The 21,169-nt window shown below is 46.4% G+C and overlaps 1 protein-coding gene across 3 annotated transcripts; it reads right to left on the reverse strand.

The window, feature by feature from the left end:
* Positions 1-4,505: 4,505 nt before the first annotated feature.
* On the reverse strand, positions 4,506-8,429 carry TMEM265 (transmembrane protein 265). 3 transcript variants are annotated; one of them, XM_075929135.1, is made up of 3 exons: positions 7,803-8,429; positions 5,749-6,000; positions 4,506-5,429 (listed from the first exon to the last, which is right to left on the reverse strand). In XM_075929135.1, the coding sequence occupies exons 2-3, from the start codon at positions 5,962-5,964 to the stop codon at positions 5,271-5,273; spliced, it is 375 nt and encodes a 124-aa protein (XP_075785250.1). In that variant the 5' UTR covers positions 5,965-6,000; positions 7,803-8,429; the 3' UTR covers positions 4,506-5,270. The 3 variants fall into 3 exon arrangements, with proteins under 3 accessions (XP_075785250.1, XP_075785249.1, XP_075785248.1); XM_075929134.1 differs by lacking the exon at positions 7,803-8,429 and adding an exon at positions 7,091-7,610; XM_075929133.1 differs by lacking the exon at positions 7,803-8,429 and adding an exon at positions 6,893-7,081.
* Positions 8,430-21,169: the final 12,740 nt, after the last annotated feature.

Consider the following 21,169-nt stretch of genomic DNA (forward strand, 5'->3'; position numbering starts at 1 on the left):
CTTTGTCACAGTTTGCCTTGTAGACTCCCCCACTCAAGTTCTCATGTGGCTTTGTGTACTGTAAAAACTTACTTCTAGCACTCCTGGGGTGAACAGAAGTCTCAGAGTACTTCTGCTGAGACTTTGATATGTTAAAGAAGAACAATCAACAACTGAACTGTCTAAGCATTCTGTATAAAGGATACCTGAATCTGTCTGTCAGGGCTGCTGCTTCACTCTTGGAAGTGACAGCCTGCATGCATGCATCATAAAGTTTTCTCTTCTAGGTTTCTCTCCTGCCTCACTGATTTGACCTCCGGCCTCGGACCCTTCTGGGGGCTCTGTACCCCAGGGGAGTGAGATTTCCCCCTCAGATGGCAGGAGACAAATCGCTTGATCATTGTCTTCGGTCCACACTCTCTGGGGCACCTGGTGCTGGCCACTGTCAGCAGACAGGATACTGGGATAGAAGGACCTTTGGGCTGACCCAGTACGGCCGTTCTTATGTCTCCTCTCCTAGATCCTCTTCTGCCTCACTGCCAGTCACCCTTTGCATGCTGGGCCCTGCATTTCTCAGTCCTAGCTGCGTAACTCGCAGGTTTTGTTTGAATGGACCTAGTTGACTGTGACCCAGGCATCCCTTAGTGCCAACTGGCAGATGGCATAGGTGATGCATAGAGGTTCACAGGGATTCCCTGGTGCTGATGAATATAATAGAACAGAAAGCTAGAACTGGAAGGGACCTCGAGAGGTCATCAAGTCCTGTCCCCTGCCCTCATGGCAGGACCAAGCAACATCCCTGACAGGTGTCTGTCTAACCTGCTCTTAAATATCTCCAATGATGGGAGATTCCACAACCTCCCTAGGCAATTTATTCCAGTGTTTAACTACCCTGACAGGAAGTTTTTCCTAATGTCCAGCCTAAACCTTCCTTCCTGCAATTTAAGCCCATTGCTCCTTGTTCTATCATCAGAGGTTAAGGAGAATAATTTTTCTCCTTCCTCCTTGTAACAGCCTTTTAGGTACTTGTAAGCTGCTATCATGTCCTCTCTTGGTCTTCCCTTTTCCAAACTAAAACCCAGTGCTTTCAGCCTTTCCTCATAGGTCATGTTTTCTAGACCTTTCATAATTTTTGTTGCTTTTCTCTGAACCTTCTCCAATTTCTCCACATCTTTCCTGAAATGTAGTGCCTAGAGTTGGATACAATACTCCAACTGAGGCCTAATCAGCACAGAATAGAGGGGAATAATGACTTCTCGTGTCTTGCTCACAATGCTTCTCTTAATGCATCCCAGAATGATGTTTGCTTTTTTTGCAACAGAGTCACACTGTTGACTCATATTTAACTTGTGGTTCACAATGACCTCTAGAACCCTTTCTGCCGTACTCCTTCCTAGACAGTCACTTCCCATTTTGTATATGTGAAACTGATTGTTCCTCCTTAAGTGGAGGACTTTGCATTTGTCCTTATTAAACTTCATCCTATTAATCTCAGACCATTTCTCCAGTTTGTCCAGATCATTTTGAATTATGACCCTTTCCCCCAAAGCAGTTGCAACCCCTCCCAGCTTTATAAGTGTACTCTCTATGCCAGGGGTGGGGAACCTTTTTAGGGTCAGAGGCAGCTGACCCACAGTCAGCGGGCCGCATACAAGTGAGAAGCAAAAACAATAAAACCAAGCAACCTGGCAATGACGTGGCCCCCAGGCGATCCCCACATTCCCCTCACATGGCAGAGCCTGGGAGGGTCCAGCCTAGTAGATTTCATGTGCTTCAACTCTGTGGTGGAGCAACGGGGAGGCTGGAGCAATAGCGTGAGCTCCCCAATGCAGAGAGGGAGGCTAAGCCTTGGGGGCCGGATCCAGGCAAGCCAGGGGCCACATCCGGGCCTGATGTTCCCCACCCTCACCCTATGCTATTATCTAAATCAGTGGTTCTTAACCTCTTTGGTGCGGTTACCCCTTAAGCTTAACCAATAAACCAAATGTACCCCTCCTCCTTTTTTAAATGGCAATAGACAAAAATAAAATTATAATTAATCATGTTTATTGTATGTTGTTTTCTCGTACATTATGTTGAACAAAGTTGACTGCCTATTGTATTTTAAACTTATTACCCCAGGCCTGGCCAAAATATGCCCCACAGGCTGATATGGCCGCCAAGCCACCAGATCCAGCCCGCGGAAGCAGTGGGGAGCCCCAGGCAGGCTCCCTTGCTTGCCCTGCAGCCTAACATGCTGCTCAGAAATGCAGCTGCCGGCACAATCCCATTGGCCAGTTTTGGGCCAGAAAACACAATGTAGGTGGGGCGACTCTAAAGTGGGCGCATAACTTGTGAGAGAACCATTCTTAGAGAGTAGGTATTAACGGTTCACCGTCATGCTGGTAGGGCATAAGTTGGGTTCCATAGGGATCACTTTTGGGACCAGTTTTTTCAATAGCTTCATCAACTATTTAGATCAGTGGTTCTTAACCCGGGTGTAATTACCCCTCAAGGAGTAATTTGGCATATTTCTGGAGGTAATACAGGACTGGGCAATAATTTTTTACAGTGGGCCACTCCAAGATTTTGGAAAGAGGTCGAGGGCTGCACTCTTCAATTATATGAATGGAGGAAGTGTGGGGTCTGGGATGCAGGTTGGGTGCAGAAGGGAGCTTGGGGTAAGGGATTGGGGTGTAGAAGGGAGAATGGAGTCTGGGAGGGAGTTTGGGTGAAGGAGGTGTTTGTGACCTGGGCAGGGGACTGGAGTGCAGGGATTTGGGATGTGACCTAGGTTAGGAGGGGATTGTGATCTGGGGCAGAAGATTGGGGTGTCAGATCAGGGAGGGTGTATGGGTGCAAGAGGGGACAGAAGGTTTGGGTATGTTGATTGGGGGGGGTTGAGGGTTTGGGTATGTTGATTGGGGGGGGCAGAGGGGCCGGGGTGCCAGAGGCAGGCTCTGGAGAGGAGACTTACCAGCCAACAGCCAAACCAGCTTACCTGCCTGCAGAGCTAAAGGTCTGCAGAGCTTAAAACATTTCCCAGTCAGCCAGCCAACCTAGCCATGCACTTGTGTGAATAACTGAGCCGAGGGGAGGGGGTATAAATCAATACTTTTATTGATAGGTCATGCGAGACTATATGCATAATAATTAACCAGACGAAGGGCATATGAGGTCTCCATGCGGCCAGTAGGCCACTAATCAGCTTAATCTTTGCTCCATGATAACACTCTAGAAGTTACATTCCTGAACTTTATGGTCTTCAATTGTTAGGACGGGTCAACTGAAGATGGAGATGCTTCTCTCTCCCTAGCTGCCCAATGCTTATTGTGGGTCTTACACCGTAAATCTATTTGTATCCAGAGCCAGCAGCTAATCAAGATTGCAAAGTCTTCCTGTAGATGTTGGGATCTTGCTGACCCACACAAGAGCATGGGGTGTCCTGCTTATAACTAAGACCAAAGCATGAGTCTGGTACACTAGAAGCATGCAGAAAAATCTACAGTAGCCTTCACCTAGGGGACAAGCTGTCTGATGAACGTAGGATCATAGTCAGCCTGTTTATAAATGGAAGAAAGCCCTTCGGTGACCTAACATTTCAAAGACTGGGAATGGTCTATTATTCAAATCTAGACTCTAGAAGGCATATCATGATTTTGGTTTAGCTGTAACCTGTCTCCAATATTTGTATCTACTTGCTATTTCATGACTCGCTGTTTTTCTAGTTGCTATAAACAAAGCAAAGTGCAGTGCGTTAAACAGTGCGGTGATCCTGGGCTGAGCTGAGATGTGTCGTTCCTCTGGGAGTGGCAGGTCTGTGAATAGTCAATGCAACTGGGACTGGATACTCCAAGGAGATGTGCAGAAGACTTGGGGGCTGGTGTGCAGCTATTGCCCTCCTGCGGAGGGACTGTGGAGGCTGAGAGGAGAGTCCACCAACCTCTGGCAACACATGCAAGCAAACGACTCCCATGCTACGGGCAGGAAGTTGCAAGGGGCCTTTAGCGGAGGGTACCTCAGGGAAGCCTCCCATGCACAGGCGATCTATGTGGCTCTGTGAAATAGCTGCGTCCTTGTTGTTAGTCACCTCTCCACCAGTTTGCGTGTCATCTGCAAATTTATCCGCACCTATTCACTTCCAGATCATTCATGAAAATGTTGAAGAGCGTCTTGCCCCAATACCAATCCCTGTTGAACCCCACCAAAAACAATCAGGGATGATTCCACATTGCTGACTGCTTCTTGGTCTCATGTCAGCCAGCCCATTTAATCTGTGTTCTTTTGATGTTGTAAAAACACTGAGGAGTCCTGCAGCACCTTAAACCACCACCGAGGAGTCCTGCAGCACCTTAAAGACAAACAGATTTATTTGGGCCTGGGCTTTCGTGGGCTGGAGCCCACTTTGGCAGACACATGTGATAAAGTGACGTGGGTTCCAACCCACAAAAGCTGATGCCCAAATAAATCTGTTCATCTTTAAGGTGCCACAAGACTCCTCATTGTTTTGCTGAAACAAATCACACAGCTCCCCCCTGAAAGCTGAAAGCTGATGGTGTATTTTCAATCAGAATGTCATGTCAGTCAAAGACAACTGCCTTGCGACACCCCCACGTATATTACAGCAAACTTGTCACCTCATTAAAGAATTAAATCAGGCTTGCTCTGACAAAACATCTTTGCCATAAAACAAGGCTGTCTGGCTTTAGTCACATCTTTGCAATCTTTGTTGATAGAATCCCTTCTCTGTTTTTCCCTTCTGTTACCCAGGACTGATGTGAAGCAAAACCAGCCTAGAATTTGCCTGTTCATGCCTGCTTCCTGGGCGCAGTATTAGCATTCTTCCTGTCTTCTGGAATTTCATTCCAACGTGTATTAAAAATTGGCGAACTCCTCGGCCAACTTCGTGAGGCGTGCGGGGGACACATTCTGCAGACGTTTAACATCCTCCTGGGCACTACCGGGCCTTCATCGTCCTTGTGATAAGAGTTCATCATCCTGCGTTGAGAGACTATTGAACACTGCTGCCTTTTCGACAGCAGCATTGACAGTTTTACCATCTCCATCTCGTAACGGAATCTTGTTCTTAGCTCCGCCAGCCACAAGTTTTAACTTGACGTTCCCTTCTCACCATCCCTCCTGGGAACAGACAGTCACGGTGGATCCTGTCCCACCCCACCCTGGTCTCTGAAGTCTCAGTCCCAAGCCACGGAGAAGCTGGAGCTGCTCCAGAACCAGCAGGGCTGGGGCGATTCCAAGCCAGCTGCGGGAAATGGTGCTTGCCCTGGCTGCAATGGGGATGCAGCAGGAGATCACTCGGCCCTGGCAATCAGGTAGGAGATGAGGCCCATGAGCAGTGGCACCAGGATGAGCAGAGCCACCCAGACTCCAATGCTGAGAAGGGAGAAACGGAAGGACTTCCGGGCCCAGAGATCCGCGTCAGGAGAGTTCTTCTTCCGCTTCTCATTGGCCTGGGGAGACAAGGGAGAGTCACCAGAATCCCAGCCCCATCACCCTCCCTCACTACTATAGCCAATCCCTGGTAGCCCCCAGCACCGAGACATGCCCCCGCTATATCCCAGCCCCTCCCCAGCCCTCAGCACCAAGGCCCATCTCTGTCCCCATCTCTCTCCCCTGCTACGTCCCAGCCCCCAGCCATAGCCTTGAGCCCCCTGCTACGTCCCAGCCCCCCAGAAGTCCCCAGCACTGAGACACTGGTGAACATCCAACTCCTGGGCACCTCCAGCACCAAGTCATGGCCCCACCCCATGATATCCCAGCCCCTCTCACCTTGACAGCATAGATTAGGGCCAGCACCCCGAGGCAGGAGCAGCCGCAGACAATGCTGCCTATAGCCAGGTTGCGGAGGGCCCGGGGACGTGGTCTCCAGGTGGGCGGCTCAGGCTGCGAGGGCCCCACCTGAATCATCACGGCAGTCTCTGTCCCGTCCCCTGCGGGTTTCCCAGCACTGCCGTTCCCCACGCTGAGCGCCATCTCCTCTCCCATGGGCACCGAGGGCTGCTGGGTGGGACTGCGGGGCACCTGCAGGACAGAGACACAGCTAGTTACATGCCACAGCCCTGCCCTAGCTCCTGTAGCCCCAGGCATGGCCTTGCTCACTGCCCTTCCCTCCGGGGTGCTGGAGTCCCCGACTGGCTTGGGGACGGGGTGTTGAGCCCTCCTCCCTGCTTACGGCTGGGACCCCACAGACGGGTCCCTGTCCCTTGCATTGGCTGTCCGCGCATGGGATCACCTGCGCCCTTCCTGGATTCCCTCGCCTTGAGTCACAGCCTGCCGGGGAATGCCCAGCTGCCCAGGAGAGGGAGGGTGGCACCCACGCCAGTGCAACACATTCCTGACTTGCCAGTGGCAGCAGCTGCCTCAGCCAGCAACACCCCCCCCCCAGGGCTCCATGATGGCAAAGCCCCCCCAGCTGAGCCAGCCAGTCCCCCGTCTCTGGTTTCGAGTCGCTCCCTTCTCCAGGGAAAATTCTCCATCAGCTTGTTTCAAAGATGCTGAAAGGGGGCTCTGAGCGCAGAGCAAACACCAGCCTCTGGGCTTCCCAATCCCGTGGCTGCTATCTCCTCAGTGCCTCTCAAACCCCCCAGCCCCTGCTGCTGCTTACAGCCACCCTCAGGCCAAACCTAACAGCCCTGGCTGGAAAATCAGCAGTCACCCCCTGGGGGCGGGGGCAGAGTGTGTGTGTGCACCTCTAGCCCAGAGCAGGGTGCTAAAGGGAACAACTGCCCCATAGCATCAGGGCCGTTGTGACTCTGGTCTGCCCTAGGGAAGGCTGGGGAGAGGGAGGATGAGTTGGATGAGTCCTGATGGGGAGTTTCCATCTGTGCTGGAGAAAAAAAATCCTTGGGAAGGGGGCTGTGCAGGTGGGGAAGGGGGCTGGGAAGGGGTGCCCCTCATAGGAGAATTGTCTCACCTGGCCGCAGGGTCCTGGCCTTGGATCTCAGCTGAGCCCGTCTCCCTCTCCCTGTTTGTCTGCACTCCTGTAAGTTCCCAGCCCAGGTCTGGCAGTGCCTCTTTAGAGCTGGGGCCAGTCTCTCAGCATGAGCTCATTGACTGTGACTCAAAGCTGCCTCCTCAAACACACCCACCCACCTGATCCCACGGCAGGTACCTGGGTGGATATTCAGGCTGGGCAGGTGGCTTGAGTGTTGACATCATCCTGCCTCTGGGCGAGTGAGAGAAAGGGTGCAGGAGGAGCCATCTGATCAGCTGTGGCTGCTCCTTTCCATTAGCTCTCCCCCTGCCCTGCCAGGGCCTCCTCACCCCACACGTGGGCAGCAGGAGGACAGGTGAAAGCGTCTGTGTCCCCCTCTGCCTCTCAGCCTGAGTTTGTCCAAGGAACAGCCCCAAGGCTGAGCAAATGTGCTGCGAGCCACCACTTCCTCCTCAGGAGGGCTGAATCAGGAAGCATTTGGGGCTCAGAGCTGGGGCTGACCCACCCCCTAGGACTGCCAGAGTGAGTGGGGAACTGGTCGTCACTCATTCCTATGGTATGTCCCAGGCTTGGTGTAATACTTCACCCTGCCCTTGCATGGCACAGCTGGGGTGTGTGTCCCTTCCCCTGCCCTTGTATGGCACCTCCAAGTGTCGGTTCCTGGTCCTGCCATATAAGGGCATAGGGAAGTATCATTCTACCTAGCTGTGCCATATAAGGGCAATGCCTTCCGCTTGCCTCTCTCTGCCCGAGACACCCACATGGTATTGGTTTTGGTAGGATTAGTGCCAGTAAATGAGGCAGGGACCGTTTGCCAAGCAGGCTCTATGCTCCGGGTGCGCTGACACTTACATAGCCTTCCTAGAGGGAGTTTTAAACATGTACTTACTGCTGGTTAAAGTCTGGAGGGACCCAATTAACATGAAATGTGCACCTGTAAAAAGCCATTGAGACAAATCAGGTTTAAAAGCTTCTGCACAGCTATGCCGGTATTTTTTATGGCACGTACCACACACACCCCTGGGATGCCAAGTGCATCACCAACAGGGGTGAATGCAACCCCCCAGTTTAGAGCGGCAGGTACACGTGACGGGCCTCATTGTTGGACAAAGCTCTCCTTCGTTTGTGGTGCTCCATAGCCAACCCCGCTCGTTGCTTTACAACACCCCTACTTGATTATGACAGTCACTTTGTTGACCCCTCCCTTTTAGTTTTATTTTCAAATGGCCCTTTTTTCTGAAGAGCGGGTTGTAATGAGCTGAACAAAGATGCTCAAACTTCTGGAAGCACTTCTGAGTATTTTATCTAGTTCCCCATTGGGTTTTCTCCCTCTGCCACTTTGTCCACCTGCTCCAGCCACTGAGCTAAACAGCTCTGTGTTAAACAGAGGCAGTGCAGAGTGCATTGTTCTCTCGCAGCCCTGTGCTCTTGGGGAGCCAGGGAGTGACATTCATGGAAAACCATCCTCCCCCCCTTCCCCTGGAATCAGACAAAGCAATGAAAAGGCCAGGGCAGACACACCTAAACTAATTAAAATGCAGGACTATGTAGCACTTTAAAGACTAACAAGATGGTTTATTAGATGATGAGCTTTCGTGGGCCAGACCCACTTCCTCAGATCAAATAGTGGAAGAAAATAGTCACAATCATATATACCAAAGGATACAATTAAAAAAAATGAACACATATGAAAAGGACAAATCACATTTCAGAACAGAAGGGGGATGCAGGGGAGGGGGGGGAGGAAGGAAGGTAAGTGTCTGTGAGCTAATGGTATTAGAGGTGATAATTGGAGAAGCTATCTTGGTAATGGGTAAGGCAGTTGGGGTCTTTGTTCAATCCCCCACCGGAGAGTGTCGAATTTTAACATGAATGACAGTTCAGAGGATTCCCTTTCAAGTGCAGATGTAAAAGGTCTTTGTAGCAGAATGCAGGTGGTTAAGTCGGTGAGACAGTGTCCTTCCTGGTTGAAGTGGCACATTTTTTTAATTGTATCCTTTGGTATATATAGTTGCGACAATTTTCTTCCACTATTTGATCTGAGGAAGTGGTCACTGATGGAGGAACTGCAACTTAAGCCAGAAGAACAATTGGCCAAAGGATGCAAAGGGCCTACAAACAACAACTTGCTGAGATGGGGGGGACTACGGCCTATAATGGCAAGGAGAAAGGAGGGTCAGGGCATAACAGGGAGGCAAGATCAAATCAGTATCTTAGATGCCTATATACAAATGCGAGAAGTATGGGTAATAAGCAGGAAGAACTGGAATTGCTAACCAATGAATACAACTATGATATCATTGGTATTACAGAAACCTGGTGGGATGGGACACATGATTGGAATGTTGGTATGGAAGGGTACGGCTTGCTCAGGAAGGACAGAGAGGGAAAAAAGGGAGGAGGGGTTGCCTTGTATATTAAAAATGTACACACTTGGACTGAAGTGGAGATGAACGTAGGAGATAGCCGTGTAGAGAGTCTCTGGGTTAAGCTAAAAGGAGTAAAAAACGAGGGTGATATCATGCTAGGAGTCTACTACAGGCCACCTAGCCAGGTGGAAGAGGTGGATGAGGCCTTTTTTAAACAATTAACAAAACTATCCAAAGCCCAAGATTTGGTGGTGATGGGGGACTTCAACTATCCAGACATATGTTGGGAAACTAACACAGCGAGGCACAGGCTATCCAATAAGTTTCTGGACTGCATTGGAGACAACTTTCTGTTTCAGAAGGTTGAAAAAGCTACCAGAGGAGAAGCTGTTCTGGATTTGGTTTTAACAAATAGGGAGGAACTAGTTGAGAACTTGAAAGTGGAAGACAGTATAGGGGACAGTGATCACGAAATAATAGAGTTCATGATCTTAAGGAAAGGTAGAAGGGAGACCAGCACAATTGAGGTAATGGATTTCAGGAAGGCAGATTTTGATAAGCTCAGAGAACTTGTAGGTAAGGTCCCATGGGAAGCAAGACTGAAGGGAAAAACAACTGAGGAGAGTTGGAAGTATTTCAAAGGGACGTTGTTAAGGGCCCAAAAGCAAACAATTCCGCTGTGTAGGAAAGATAGAAAATATGGCAAAAGACCAGCTTGGCTTAACAAGGAGATCTTGCATGATCTCAAAATAAAAAAGGAGTCATATAAAAAATGGAAACTAGGACAACTAACAAAGGATGAATATAAGCAAGCAACACGGGAATGCAGGGGCAAGATTAGAAAGGCAAAGGCACAAAATGAGATCAAACTAGCTACAGGCATAAAGGGAAACAAGAAGACCTTTTATAAATACATTAAAAGCAAGAGGAAGACCAAGGACAGGGTAGGCCCACTGCTTAGTGAGGAGGGAGAAGCAGTAACAGGAAACTTGGAAATGGCGGAGATGCTCAATGACTTCTTTGTTTCGGTCTTCACCGAGAAGTCTGGAAGAATGCCTAAAGTAGTGAATACAAGCAGAGAGAGGGTAAGTTTAGAAGATAGGATACACAAAGAACAAGTTAAAAATCACTTAGGAAAGTTAGATGTCAGCAAGTCACCAGGTCCTGATGAAATGCATCCCAGGATACTCAAGGAGCTGACAGAGGAGGTATCTGAGCCTTTAGCTATGATCTTTGAAAAATCATGGCAGACAGGGAGATTCCAGAAGACTGGAAAAGGGCAAATATTGTACCCATCTATAAAAAGGGGAATAAGAACAACCCAGGAAACTACAGACCGGTCAGTTTAACGTCTGTCCCAGGGAAGATAATGGAGCAGGTAATTAAGGAAATCATATGCAAACACTTGGAAGGTAATAAAGTGATAGGGAATAGCCAGCATGGGTTTGTGAAGAACAAGTCATGCCAAACTAATCTGATAGCTTTCTTTGATAAGATAACGAGCCTTGTGGATAAGGGAGAAGCGGTGGATGTCATATACCTAGACTTTAGTAAGGCATTTGATACGGTCTCACATATATTCTTATTGATAAACTAGGCAAATATAACTTAGATAGGGCCACGATAAGGTGGGTGCATAATTGGCTGGATAACCGTAGTCAGAGAGTTGTTGTTAACGGTTCTAAATCCTGCTGGAAAGGGATAGCAAGTGGAGTTCCTCAAGGGTCTGTTTTGGGACCCGTACTGTTCAATATCTTCATCAATGATGTAGATATTGGGATAGAGAGTACGCTTATTAAGTTTGCAGATGATACCAAACTGGGTGGGGTTGCAACTTCTTTGGAGGATAGGGACATAATTCAAAATGACCTTAGAAAGTTAGAGAAATGGTCAGAGGTAAACAGGATGAGGTTTAATAAAGAGAAATGCAAAGTGCTCCACTTAGGAAGGAACAATCAGTTCCATACATACAAGATGGGAAGCGACTGTCTAGGAAGGAGCATGGCGGAAAGGGATCTAGGGGTCATAGTGGACCACAAGTTGAATATGAGTCAACAGTGTGATGCTGTTGCAAAAATAGCAAATATGATTCTAGGTTGTATCAACAGGTGTGTTGTAAGCAAAACTCGTGAAGTCATTCTGCCGCTCTACTCTGCACTAGTTAGGCCTCAGCTGGAGTACTGTGTCCAGTTCTGGGCGCCACATTTCAAGAAAGATGTGGAGAAATTGGAAAGGGTACAGAGAAGAGCGACAAGAATGATTAAAGGTTTAGAGAACATGACCTATGAAGCCAGGCTTCATGAACTGGGCTTGTTTAGTTTGGAAAAAAGAAGATTAAGGGGGGACATGATAGCGGTTTTCAAATATCTAAAAGGGTGTCACAAGGAGGAAGGCGAAAATTTGTTCCTCTTGGTTTCTGAGGACAGGACAAGGAGTAATGGGCTTAAAGTGCAGCAGGGGAGGTTTAGATTGGACATTAGGAAAAAATTCCTAACTGTCAGGGTGGTCAAATATTGGAATAAATTGCCAAGGGAGGTGGTGGAATCTCCCTCTCTGGAGATATTTAAGAACAGGTTAGATAGACATCTGTCAGGGATGGTGTAGACGGAGCTTGATCCTGCCTTGAGGGCGGGGGGCTGGACTCGATGACCTCTTGAGGTCCCTTCCAGTCCTATTATTCTATGATTCTATGATTCTATAAGCTGCCAACTGGTGCACATAAGCCAAGGTATGTCCTAAGATAGTTGTACCGTCATAGCCCAACTTGTTTTACACAAGCTGGCCAGATAAAATGTGCTGCACAAAGAGACTAGAAAGTTTTAGTCCCAGCAGCAAAACCTCTAAAGCTGATGTTTCATTTCCTGATGGTGAGAGATGATTCATTTTGGTTGCACAGTTCAAATCTTCACTATCTGTTTGGTCCACACCAGACTTCCAAAAAAGGGAACTCAGCCTGTTTCCTTCAGCTTTTTGAAAGCTGAAGACATCTGGAAGGAAAAGACTGACATCCTGAGCTGATCCCTTAGGAGGAGTCCTGGTAATACGAAGTACTTGTCCCAGACAGGCACCTTTAACTGTCTCTATTTTCCAGCAAATTGTTTGCTAATGCACTAGGAAAAGACAATAGTTGTGTCTCTTACTCTATCAGTGTTTGCAACGTCAACTCTTAGGCTATGTCTAGACTGCACTGTTAAATCGGAAAAAGATACGCAACTGGTGGTACGCAAATTGTGTATCTTTTTTTGATTTACTTTCGAAAGAGGCTCTTTCGAAATTTGGCGCCAAATTGCAAAAGTGCTCTTTCGAGCCATCCCTTATTCCTCTTAGAACGAGCTTTACAGGGATGGTGAAAGAGTGTGTCTGTTCTTTCAAAAACAAATTTCAAAAAAGTGGACATGTTCCTTGGACACGGCATTGCTTTTTTGGGATACCAGAGGTATCCCGAAAAAGCAATGCAGTCTAGACGTAGCATTACTGTGAACAACAACAACACTGAAAGCTGACAAATGAGCTAAGATCTGGAAATAACACAGACTAATGGGTGATGACCCAAGTCGCTCAACTGACCACTTCCTGAAACTAGGTTCCCAACTAGCAAGGAAATGTACATGTCTGTCTATGAGCTTTAAAGACAGTCACAGAGTTACAGTATACATCCTTATGTGGTGGCAAATTCCAATCAAAATTGTTGTTCAGTAGGTTTGAAATTAAAACAAATTACTGTTAACATAGAAGACCACTGCATGTGAATGTACCATAGTTATCATTCCATACCGTTGTACCTGTTCAGGGCAAGTGCAGCTATATCTGCCCTCAGTCGTTTAATAAGGGGCACCAAACCCTCTGGCTTTCTTGAGTGGAAACTTTGGTCTCTCCCACTTCTGACTGGGGTATTTCCAGGATGGACAGTTCCCTACCATTGCTCCCAGCACAGTCAGGCTGCTCAGAGACTTGTTTGATCTCTCTCCAGAGATGACAGTGATTGCATGCAATATGAGTTACCAAACCACTTCCTAGGCAAGGCGACTTTATTCTTAAGGTACAATGCTGACTGAGAAACCATTAAAACCAACGAAAGAACCAACACATGTACTAAATAAGCTTACCAGAGTTCATCTCAACTCTCACATGGGCTCTAGCAAGAACCAGCTTTCAACCCTCACCCCCCCACCCTCACCCCTCCTCAGAGATTTCCTAGTGATCACAAGTTCAGCAGAGTTTCAGTCGCAATAAGCACAGCCTTAAGAGTCCTCCTCGGCAAATACTTCCAATCTTCCTCTAAGGATTGAGGCCCTCTGTGGAGCAAGTATCCAGTCAATTTGCTGGATCAGAAAGAAAGCCCTGCTGTGGGTCTCTGGAGAATAGAGTTGGAGTTAAGGCTTCTCTTCATTCCATATTTTTTGTTTAGGAGACTGGTCCCCAACGCGGTGCTCGCGGGCGCCATGGCACCCACTGGGGAATTATTTATGTGCGCCCACCAAGTGACCAGGGCCGGCCCAAGCCATTCTTGCTCCCCAGACTCCGGGCGCGCAGCTGCCGCCCCCAGGCGCACGGCAGCCCCAAAAGGTTGGGGACCACTGGTTTAGGACATTGTGTCTGGGTCACACCTGCTGGTCAAGTCTTAGGCCAAGTTTCTTGATCTGCACTGAGTCTACACGGCTGATTAGAATGTAGGAATTTATTTTAGCTATTTAGGAGCATTAGCTTGGAGCTAATCTCACTCCTTGTAAAACAGATAAAAAGGGCTGACTGCTATGGCTTCATGGGTGAATTGGCATGTAAGAAACTGGCCAAATTATCTTCTAAATTTTGGATTATTCTTCCTCTGGTGTGACAGCAGCACTGAAGTTGCTTTTACCAGTCTGTGTCAGTGAAGGCATGTCTTTACTCACCGTGCCAGAGATCAACATTCTGGTGTTCAATTTAGTGGGTCTAGTATAGACCCATAAATCAAATGGAGGGCAGCTTTAGTCAGCATCTGTACTCCTTGCAGTAGTGAGAAGGGAAGTTGACAGGAGCATATGCCCCCGCTGGCCTCCCGCACTGGGGATGGCGCCAAGCTCAGCTTAAGGTTAGCTGGAGTTTCATACCTTAAGCCTGTGGTTCTCAACTGGTGGTCCATGGTGACTTTTTCGGTGGTCCACAGGAACATTGTCCAAAGTCACACGGTGAGAGCAGGCGCTGCTGTTAGGCTGTTTTACGCTGTGTTCACAAGCACGCGGCGCATCATCCATAGCCTCACCTAGGACACAACCACGTTGTGTTGCCAGTAACTTCCGTCTGAGGCTCTGAGCGTCAGTGTAGCTGCTGCCGTCGTACTGAGCGGTTGCTGTGTCGTTCATCCTGTGCTATGTGCACTGTTTTACAGGTGTGGTGTAGTTTGTTTATAATGGCAACAACAGGAAGAAATGTCAAGCGCAAGTATTTGGAGGACTACATCAAATTTGGCTTCACTTGTCAAGAAAAAGGTGGCGTGGATTTGCCACAATGTGTTATTTGTTTCAAAGTCTTGGGGAATGACTCAATGAAGCCAGCTAAGCTGAAATTCCATCTCAACAAGTGTCACCCCAACTTGTTGCAAAAGGATGAAAATTATTTTGAGCAGCGGTTATCAGGTCTGAAATGGCAGCGCCTCGACTCAACAAGTGCATTCTACAATAAGACAAGCAATGAAGTGCAGTACTTCCTACATTGTTGCATACAAAGTTGCACAGGCCAAGAAGCCTCATATCATTGTAGAGCAACTTGTGCTCCCCTGTGCAAAAGAGATGGTGTGGCTTGTTCTTGGCGAGGAAGCAGCAAGGAAGCTGAATTATATCTCTGTCTCTAATGACACAGCATTGAGATGGATAAATGAGATCACAGAACATCAGTGAACAAGTTGTGGATGAAATAAAGACGTCTCCATTCTTTGCCATACAATTGGATGAATCGACCGACGTCGCATTGTGCTCTCAGCTATTGGTGTTCGCATGATACATGGTTGAGGGAGACTTCAAAGATGAGTTTCTTTTTTGTAAGACTCTTGATACCACCACAAAGGCTCAGGATGTGATGGAAATTGTTAACAATTTCTTTGAAGTACAGGGTCTGGATTGGGTAAATCTTGTGGGCATCACCACTGATGGTGCACCTGCCACGCTGGGTTCAAGATCAGGCTTCCAAATGCTGGTGAAACAGCGTGCTCCAATGGTAACTGGAGTTCATTGCTTCATTCATAGGGAAGCTTTGGCGTCAAAAACATTGCCTGATCAACTGAACGCCGTTTTCAAAGGGTTGGTGAAAGTGGTGAATCACATCATCAGCTCTGAACACCAGGCTGTTCAAAAAATTTTGCCTGGACATGGGTTCCAACTTTGTGTTGCTATTCTACACTTCTGTACGGTGGTTGTCAGCAGGGAACATACTCAACAGAGTTTTTCAACTGAGAGAGGAGTTGAATTTATTTCTCCAGGCTCAAGGGAAAGAGGAATTCTGAAATGTGCTGACGCAGTCAAATTTAGAACTTGCGTATCTTGTCGGTCTTTTTGGAATCTTGAACAAACTGATTCTTCAGCTGCAAGGGAAAGGTGTAAATCTGTTCTATAACCAAAGCATCATCAAGGCTTTTCTTGAAAAATTGGAACTCTGGATCGTAAGAGTCTAAGGCAATAATTTGGTTCAATTTCTATAGGTGGATGCCATGCTCGGGGAAAAGGAAGACATTCAGACGCAAATACTCAATCATTTATGGAAGCTACGAGACAAATTCCAACGATATTTTCTGGAGGTGGACAGGCCAGGGGATGGATTATCTTTCATCAGGAATTCATTTACAACGTATGTTAATAGTGTTCCAGAGGATCTGCAATAGGAATTCTTGGATCTGAAAATGATTTTGCGGCTCAAGACGTGTACCAGCAGTCTCCCATAGAGAAATTTTGGGCCAAAGTGACCGGGAGTTACCCTAATCTGTCAGCACACGCAGCCAGATTTCTTTTGCCATTTGCAGCAACTTATACGTGAGAGACTGGATTTTCGTGTTTGTTGCATGTTAAGTCTAAACAGAGGAATCAGCTTGCAGTGGAAAGCGATATTTGTTGTGCATTATCAGGTACCACTCCAAACATTGAAAAGCTTGTCAGTGAGAAGAGAATCCAAAAATCTGTTAGTAAGAAATAAATTTCAAACCAAAACGTTCATTGTTTGCTCTTTTTAATCGTGTCTTAAAAAGGAAAATGTCCATGAAAATTTTTTGGTCTGGTGGTCTGTGGACCGAAACGAGTTGAGAACCACTGCTTTAAGCCAACCTTCCAGGTCTAGTGTAGACCTGGCCTAAGACCCTGTTCTGAGTGACAGAGTAAAAAGCTTTTGATGGTGGTTGTGTAATTTAATTCTGAAAACCTACATGGTTATATTGACCACCATTCTTGCTTAGAGTGTCACACCTAACATTACTCTTGTCTTACATCTTAAACTTGTAGCTGCTATTAAGGATATTTAATCCAATTCAACTCCCATGACCTTTTTTTAATTAAAGAACCAATAAGAAAAGAACCCTAAGAAAACTGAGACGATAAGCAGTTGCTTAACTAAGGTTTATTTTATAACCTGTTTTTCTTACACATGCCATCCACTCCCTGCTGCACTGGAGCCCAAGGACTTGTTAGATCAAATCATTTCAGCCCTGTTGACACACAGGCAGTGATGGGGGTGGGGGAAGGGAGAAGGACTGAGCTGCCAGCAATGCCTGAGGGTGGGGCAATGGGAAGGAACTGATTAGGTTTAGAGAAGCCCAGAGATCCCAGTAGACAAGCACCCCATGGTGCAGAAGAAATGGGCATAACCTTGAGGGAATGGGAGAGGCACACACCACAATGCAGAGGCTGGTGGTTTTTCCTTTCAATTGTTTTAAAACATGTTATTTATAGCATTATTCTGAAGTGAGATTGTATCAACCCTCCGTACATGTTCTGAACATGCTTCAGTTGGAAAGACAACTTCATGGGATCCCCTCTCCCACTCTGAGCCTCTGATTTCCCAGCTCCCCAATTACATATTCCCTGCCGACACCTAGAGAATGGCTGCTGCCCCCAGTCCTGCTGCAGAAGGGGGAAATGCTAAGTTTCCTTATACAAATCACTGAGGGGTCAATTCACTGACCAATGACATGTCAGCTAACTCCTCCCTCCCTCCCCACCCCCAGTCAGTTTATTAAGCAAAGACAGATATATCAGCACAATTCTTAATCAACATGTTTATATCTTGTGTTTTCAACAGGCAGAAAATCTTCCAAATCCCACTGGGACATCAAGGCCTAACTTCCCTATTCTTATCTATTTTCCTCGCCTATTTTTCAAGATCTACAGATATCCTCACCAATTATCCCAAGACATCTGCACCAATCATTCCAATCACTTTATACTCTGTATCTTGAACACTGGTTGTTATTTGGCAAACCTTAACAGAACGTACATCTCATCTCTGACAGTCCCTACACTTACAAACACGAAGGGTTACATTACATTAATTCACTGAGTAGCCTTTGATTAATTTAGAGTGCACAAGTCACTGATCACAGTACTCATACAACTATATAAAACTGATCAAACAAAACTGAGATTGGTGGGTCTCACATAGAACTGAAACTACTATACACAGGGCTTGACAAACCCCGGCAAGAGCCACTTGCCAGTCCTGCACTGCGCATGCTTGAAGTGCAGGTGAATGGGAGTCACGGAGCGACCGGCTGAAATCTACTCACCACAGGCAAGTAGATTCAGCGGTTTGTCAAGCCCTGACTATACATAAGCATAACCAAAAAACAGCAAAATGGCTCCCTGCTTTGCCCATATTCAACCTCATGGAGACCACTAGAAACATCATAGGTGAAGGTAGAAGAAAATAGAAAGCAGAGAAATACTATACGCATGATGCTCTAGTTTCCACCCCTCCTGTTGTCTCAGTGTATGGGATTGGGGTGATCAGCTTTTAACTCATTTTCCTAACACACTATGTATCTGAGATCATGCATATTTAGATCTCAGCCCCTTGACCCTTTTGTTATTCCAGGAACCGAGCTCCACATTACTTGAGACCGTAAGCCAGCTGTTCCTAGCAAAGGCAAAATAGTTTATTTTAAAATATGGAACCTTTCAAAATCAGTTTAGGGGTCACAAGTGAACAAAATGTAAGCTTAGCATGAACACAAAACATGCTAGGAGTCTGCTTCATAGTAACACAACTTAGCCCAAATGCAGGAAATACAAAACTGTTTAGAAACATACAGTATTGGCTAAAAGTCCCCCCTCCCCAATTAATACCAGTGAAACACCCTGGGGAGAAAAAATCACGCAGATAGCTGATGTGAAAACATTTAAATGAAATGTATGCTGCTCTAGCAAAACACGATGCAACTGACATATACATTAAAGCCTTAAAAGTATTCTCTATACAAGCATTCAACAGCATTGCTAAGTCACCATCATGCACGATTATCTAGAGCCTTTTCTGCTTTGTGCATGACACAGTTGAGTATTTTGCCACTCATATTTTAACATTTAAGGTTAGTGAGTTCACATGTTGGTTAAACTGGTATTTTTCACCATCCTCCTTGTGATGGGGTTCACTTTGGATTATGGATTCATTGATGCCTTTTCCAGCCTACTCATTATTTTCCAGCCTACTCATTATTGTTTGACGTGAGAGGTCTCCATTGGTAAATTTTTTATGATTGGTTACTATACAACATCATCTCTCCAGAGCCTAAATTACTCTAACTGCTAGACATCACCACTTGGCAAGCTTTGCAGAAGAGTCAGTTTCACCTTGTTCATCTGTCTCATAGAGGTGTCAGGCTGGCATGCCCACATACAGGAGCTGGGATGTAAAACTTCATTAAAACTGTCATTGTGTAACCAGTAAAAATCATATCAGTTACATGCGCTGTGGGCTCTACAGTGCACTGAAATAAGCTTTATACTGCAAAGTCCGCAGTAAAGCCACCTCCCCAGGAGTGGGGTCAGGAAGGGCTGCTGGCCCTGTTCCCAGGGAAGCTTTGCTGTAGACTCTGCAGTTGGCTCCCCAGGAGTGAGGCTGACAGCCAGAGTGTAACCTGCGGTGTGGGGGCCTGGTCGGGCCCATCATGGTCAGGGGCTGCTGTGGTGGGCCCTGCAGGACAGGAGCAGCCCCCTGCCTGGGGAGCTGCTCCAGCCCCTACCGGTTAACCAGAATCAGTAAGCTTCAACCATTAAGATTAACCGGTTAACCATCTACATCTCTAACAAGAGCTGTGATGTCAAAGACTTTACACAGACACATTGATACATGGTAGCAGGCTTCGTATGGTCAGCCCCAGGTTTGTACTGCCGAATGAAATACCAGTAGCTAGTATCCAGTCTTTGTAGATGTCTTCTTCTAGGTAATCAAGTGAATGGACAAATGTTTATTAACCATGGCAGCAAAAAGGTTTGGTACACCTTTTGAGGCCAACACAGAACAAGACTGTTTAGATCAAGAAGTACCTCTTATGATGGTGTCACTGCCCCAAATTACAAACTGTGCTCAAGGAATAGGTTCACAGGATTTGAGCCGCTGCTGGTTTACAAGAGCCTTTGAGATACACTGAAAGAAAGACCATTTAGCTAACTGTTTGTCATTGATAAAAATCAGAAAATGTATCCGTTTCAAGATCACTTGACAAACTGGCTATGGCAGATAACATAGCAAATAATCTCCTTACCAGTTGTCACGTTTTTATTAATTAAAATTTGAACAGTTTAGCAATGTCATGCTTGTTATACACATTACACCTTTCCTCAATTGTTAGGCTATTAATGCCATATTACTGGTTTAGAAACTCCACGGCCTGGTGCTTGAAATAGGCAATGTGTAGTCTTACATTTTCTAAATCTCCTCTGTTCTAAATAGATGTCCCTGATCCAAATAATCCTAACATGCAACCAACAATTCCATCAAAATGTCAGAGATGCTTATTTTGAAAGACTTCAGACTACCCGTTTCTTAAAAAACAATAGTTCCTTGAACAGCTCCCAGATTTTGTACTTGTTCCTGATAAAAATGCATACAGCAACAATACATTTGAGAAAGATTTAAAGCAACAGATTTATGCATGAACTGCACATTTTAAAACAAAGCAGCAGGGACAGAGATAGCAATTAGGCTACTGAGCATGGTCTCACCTTAGAGCACTCAGTTGTTCTTATATAGTAGGTAGAAGTGTAATTGGCTCATCTGTCACCTGCAATTATCTTTTCCCTTCAAATGCCTGGAGCATTTCACTATGCACTGATAAATCTCAGTGTCTTTGATCTGGGCAATGTAATCCTAAAACAGCTGAAATTGGTTAGCATGCTAAACTTGATCCACATTTCTCATATTCCCAGTAACCCAATTACACACAGATGATCTTAATTTATCCTCACCTCAATGGGGACCAACCTATTTGCTACACAAATTATGCTCTGGTAAGTGTAACAGAAGCATGACATGGTCTCCTACTTTCCAGTCATTTTCCTTTATCTTTTTCAAAATACACTTTTACTTTTCACTTTGGTGTACCTAATTCTTTACTTATGTACACATGTGCTTGTTAAAATGCAATTTGTTGCACAAGCAAAGTAGTCCCAACTGCCAAGTAATGGAATGAGTCTGTCGCAGTCTCTTCCCTTTAGTGAGATAAACTCTCTTAACAGCTATTTGATAGTTCTCTTCATCCTTTCTATGGGTATGTCTACACTACCACCCTAGTTTGAACTAGGGTGGTTAATGTAGGCAACCGGAGTTGCAAATGAAGCCCGGGATTTGAATTTCCCAGGCTTCATTTGCATGTTGCCGGGTGCCACCATTTTTAAATGTCTGCTAGTTCGGACTCCGTGCCTGCGGCTAC

The sequence above is a fragment of the Pelodiscus sinensis genome, chromosome 4 (genome assembly GCF_049634645.1).
Source record: "Pelodiscus sinensis isolate JC-2024 chromosome 4, ASM4963464v1, whole genome shotgun sequence".
Taxonomy (NCBI): Eukaryota; Metazoa; Chordata; order Testudines; family Trionychidae; genus Pelodiscus; species Pelodiscus sinensis.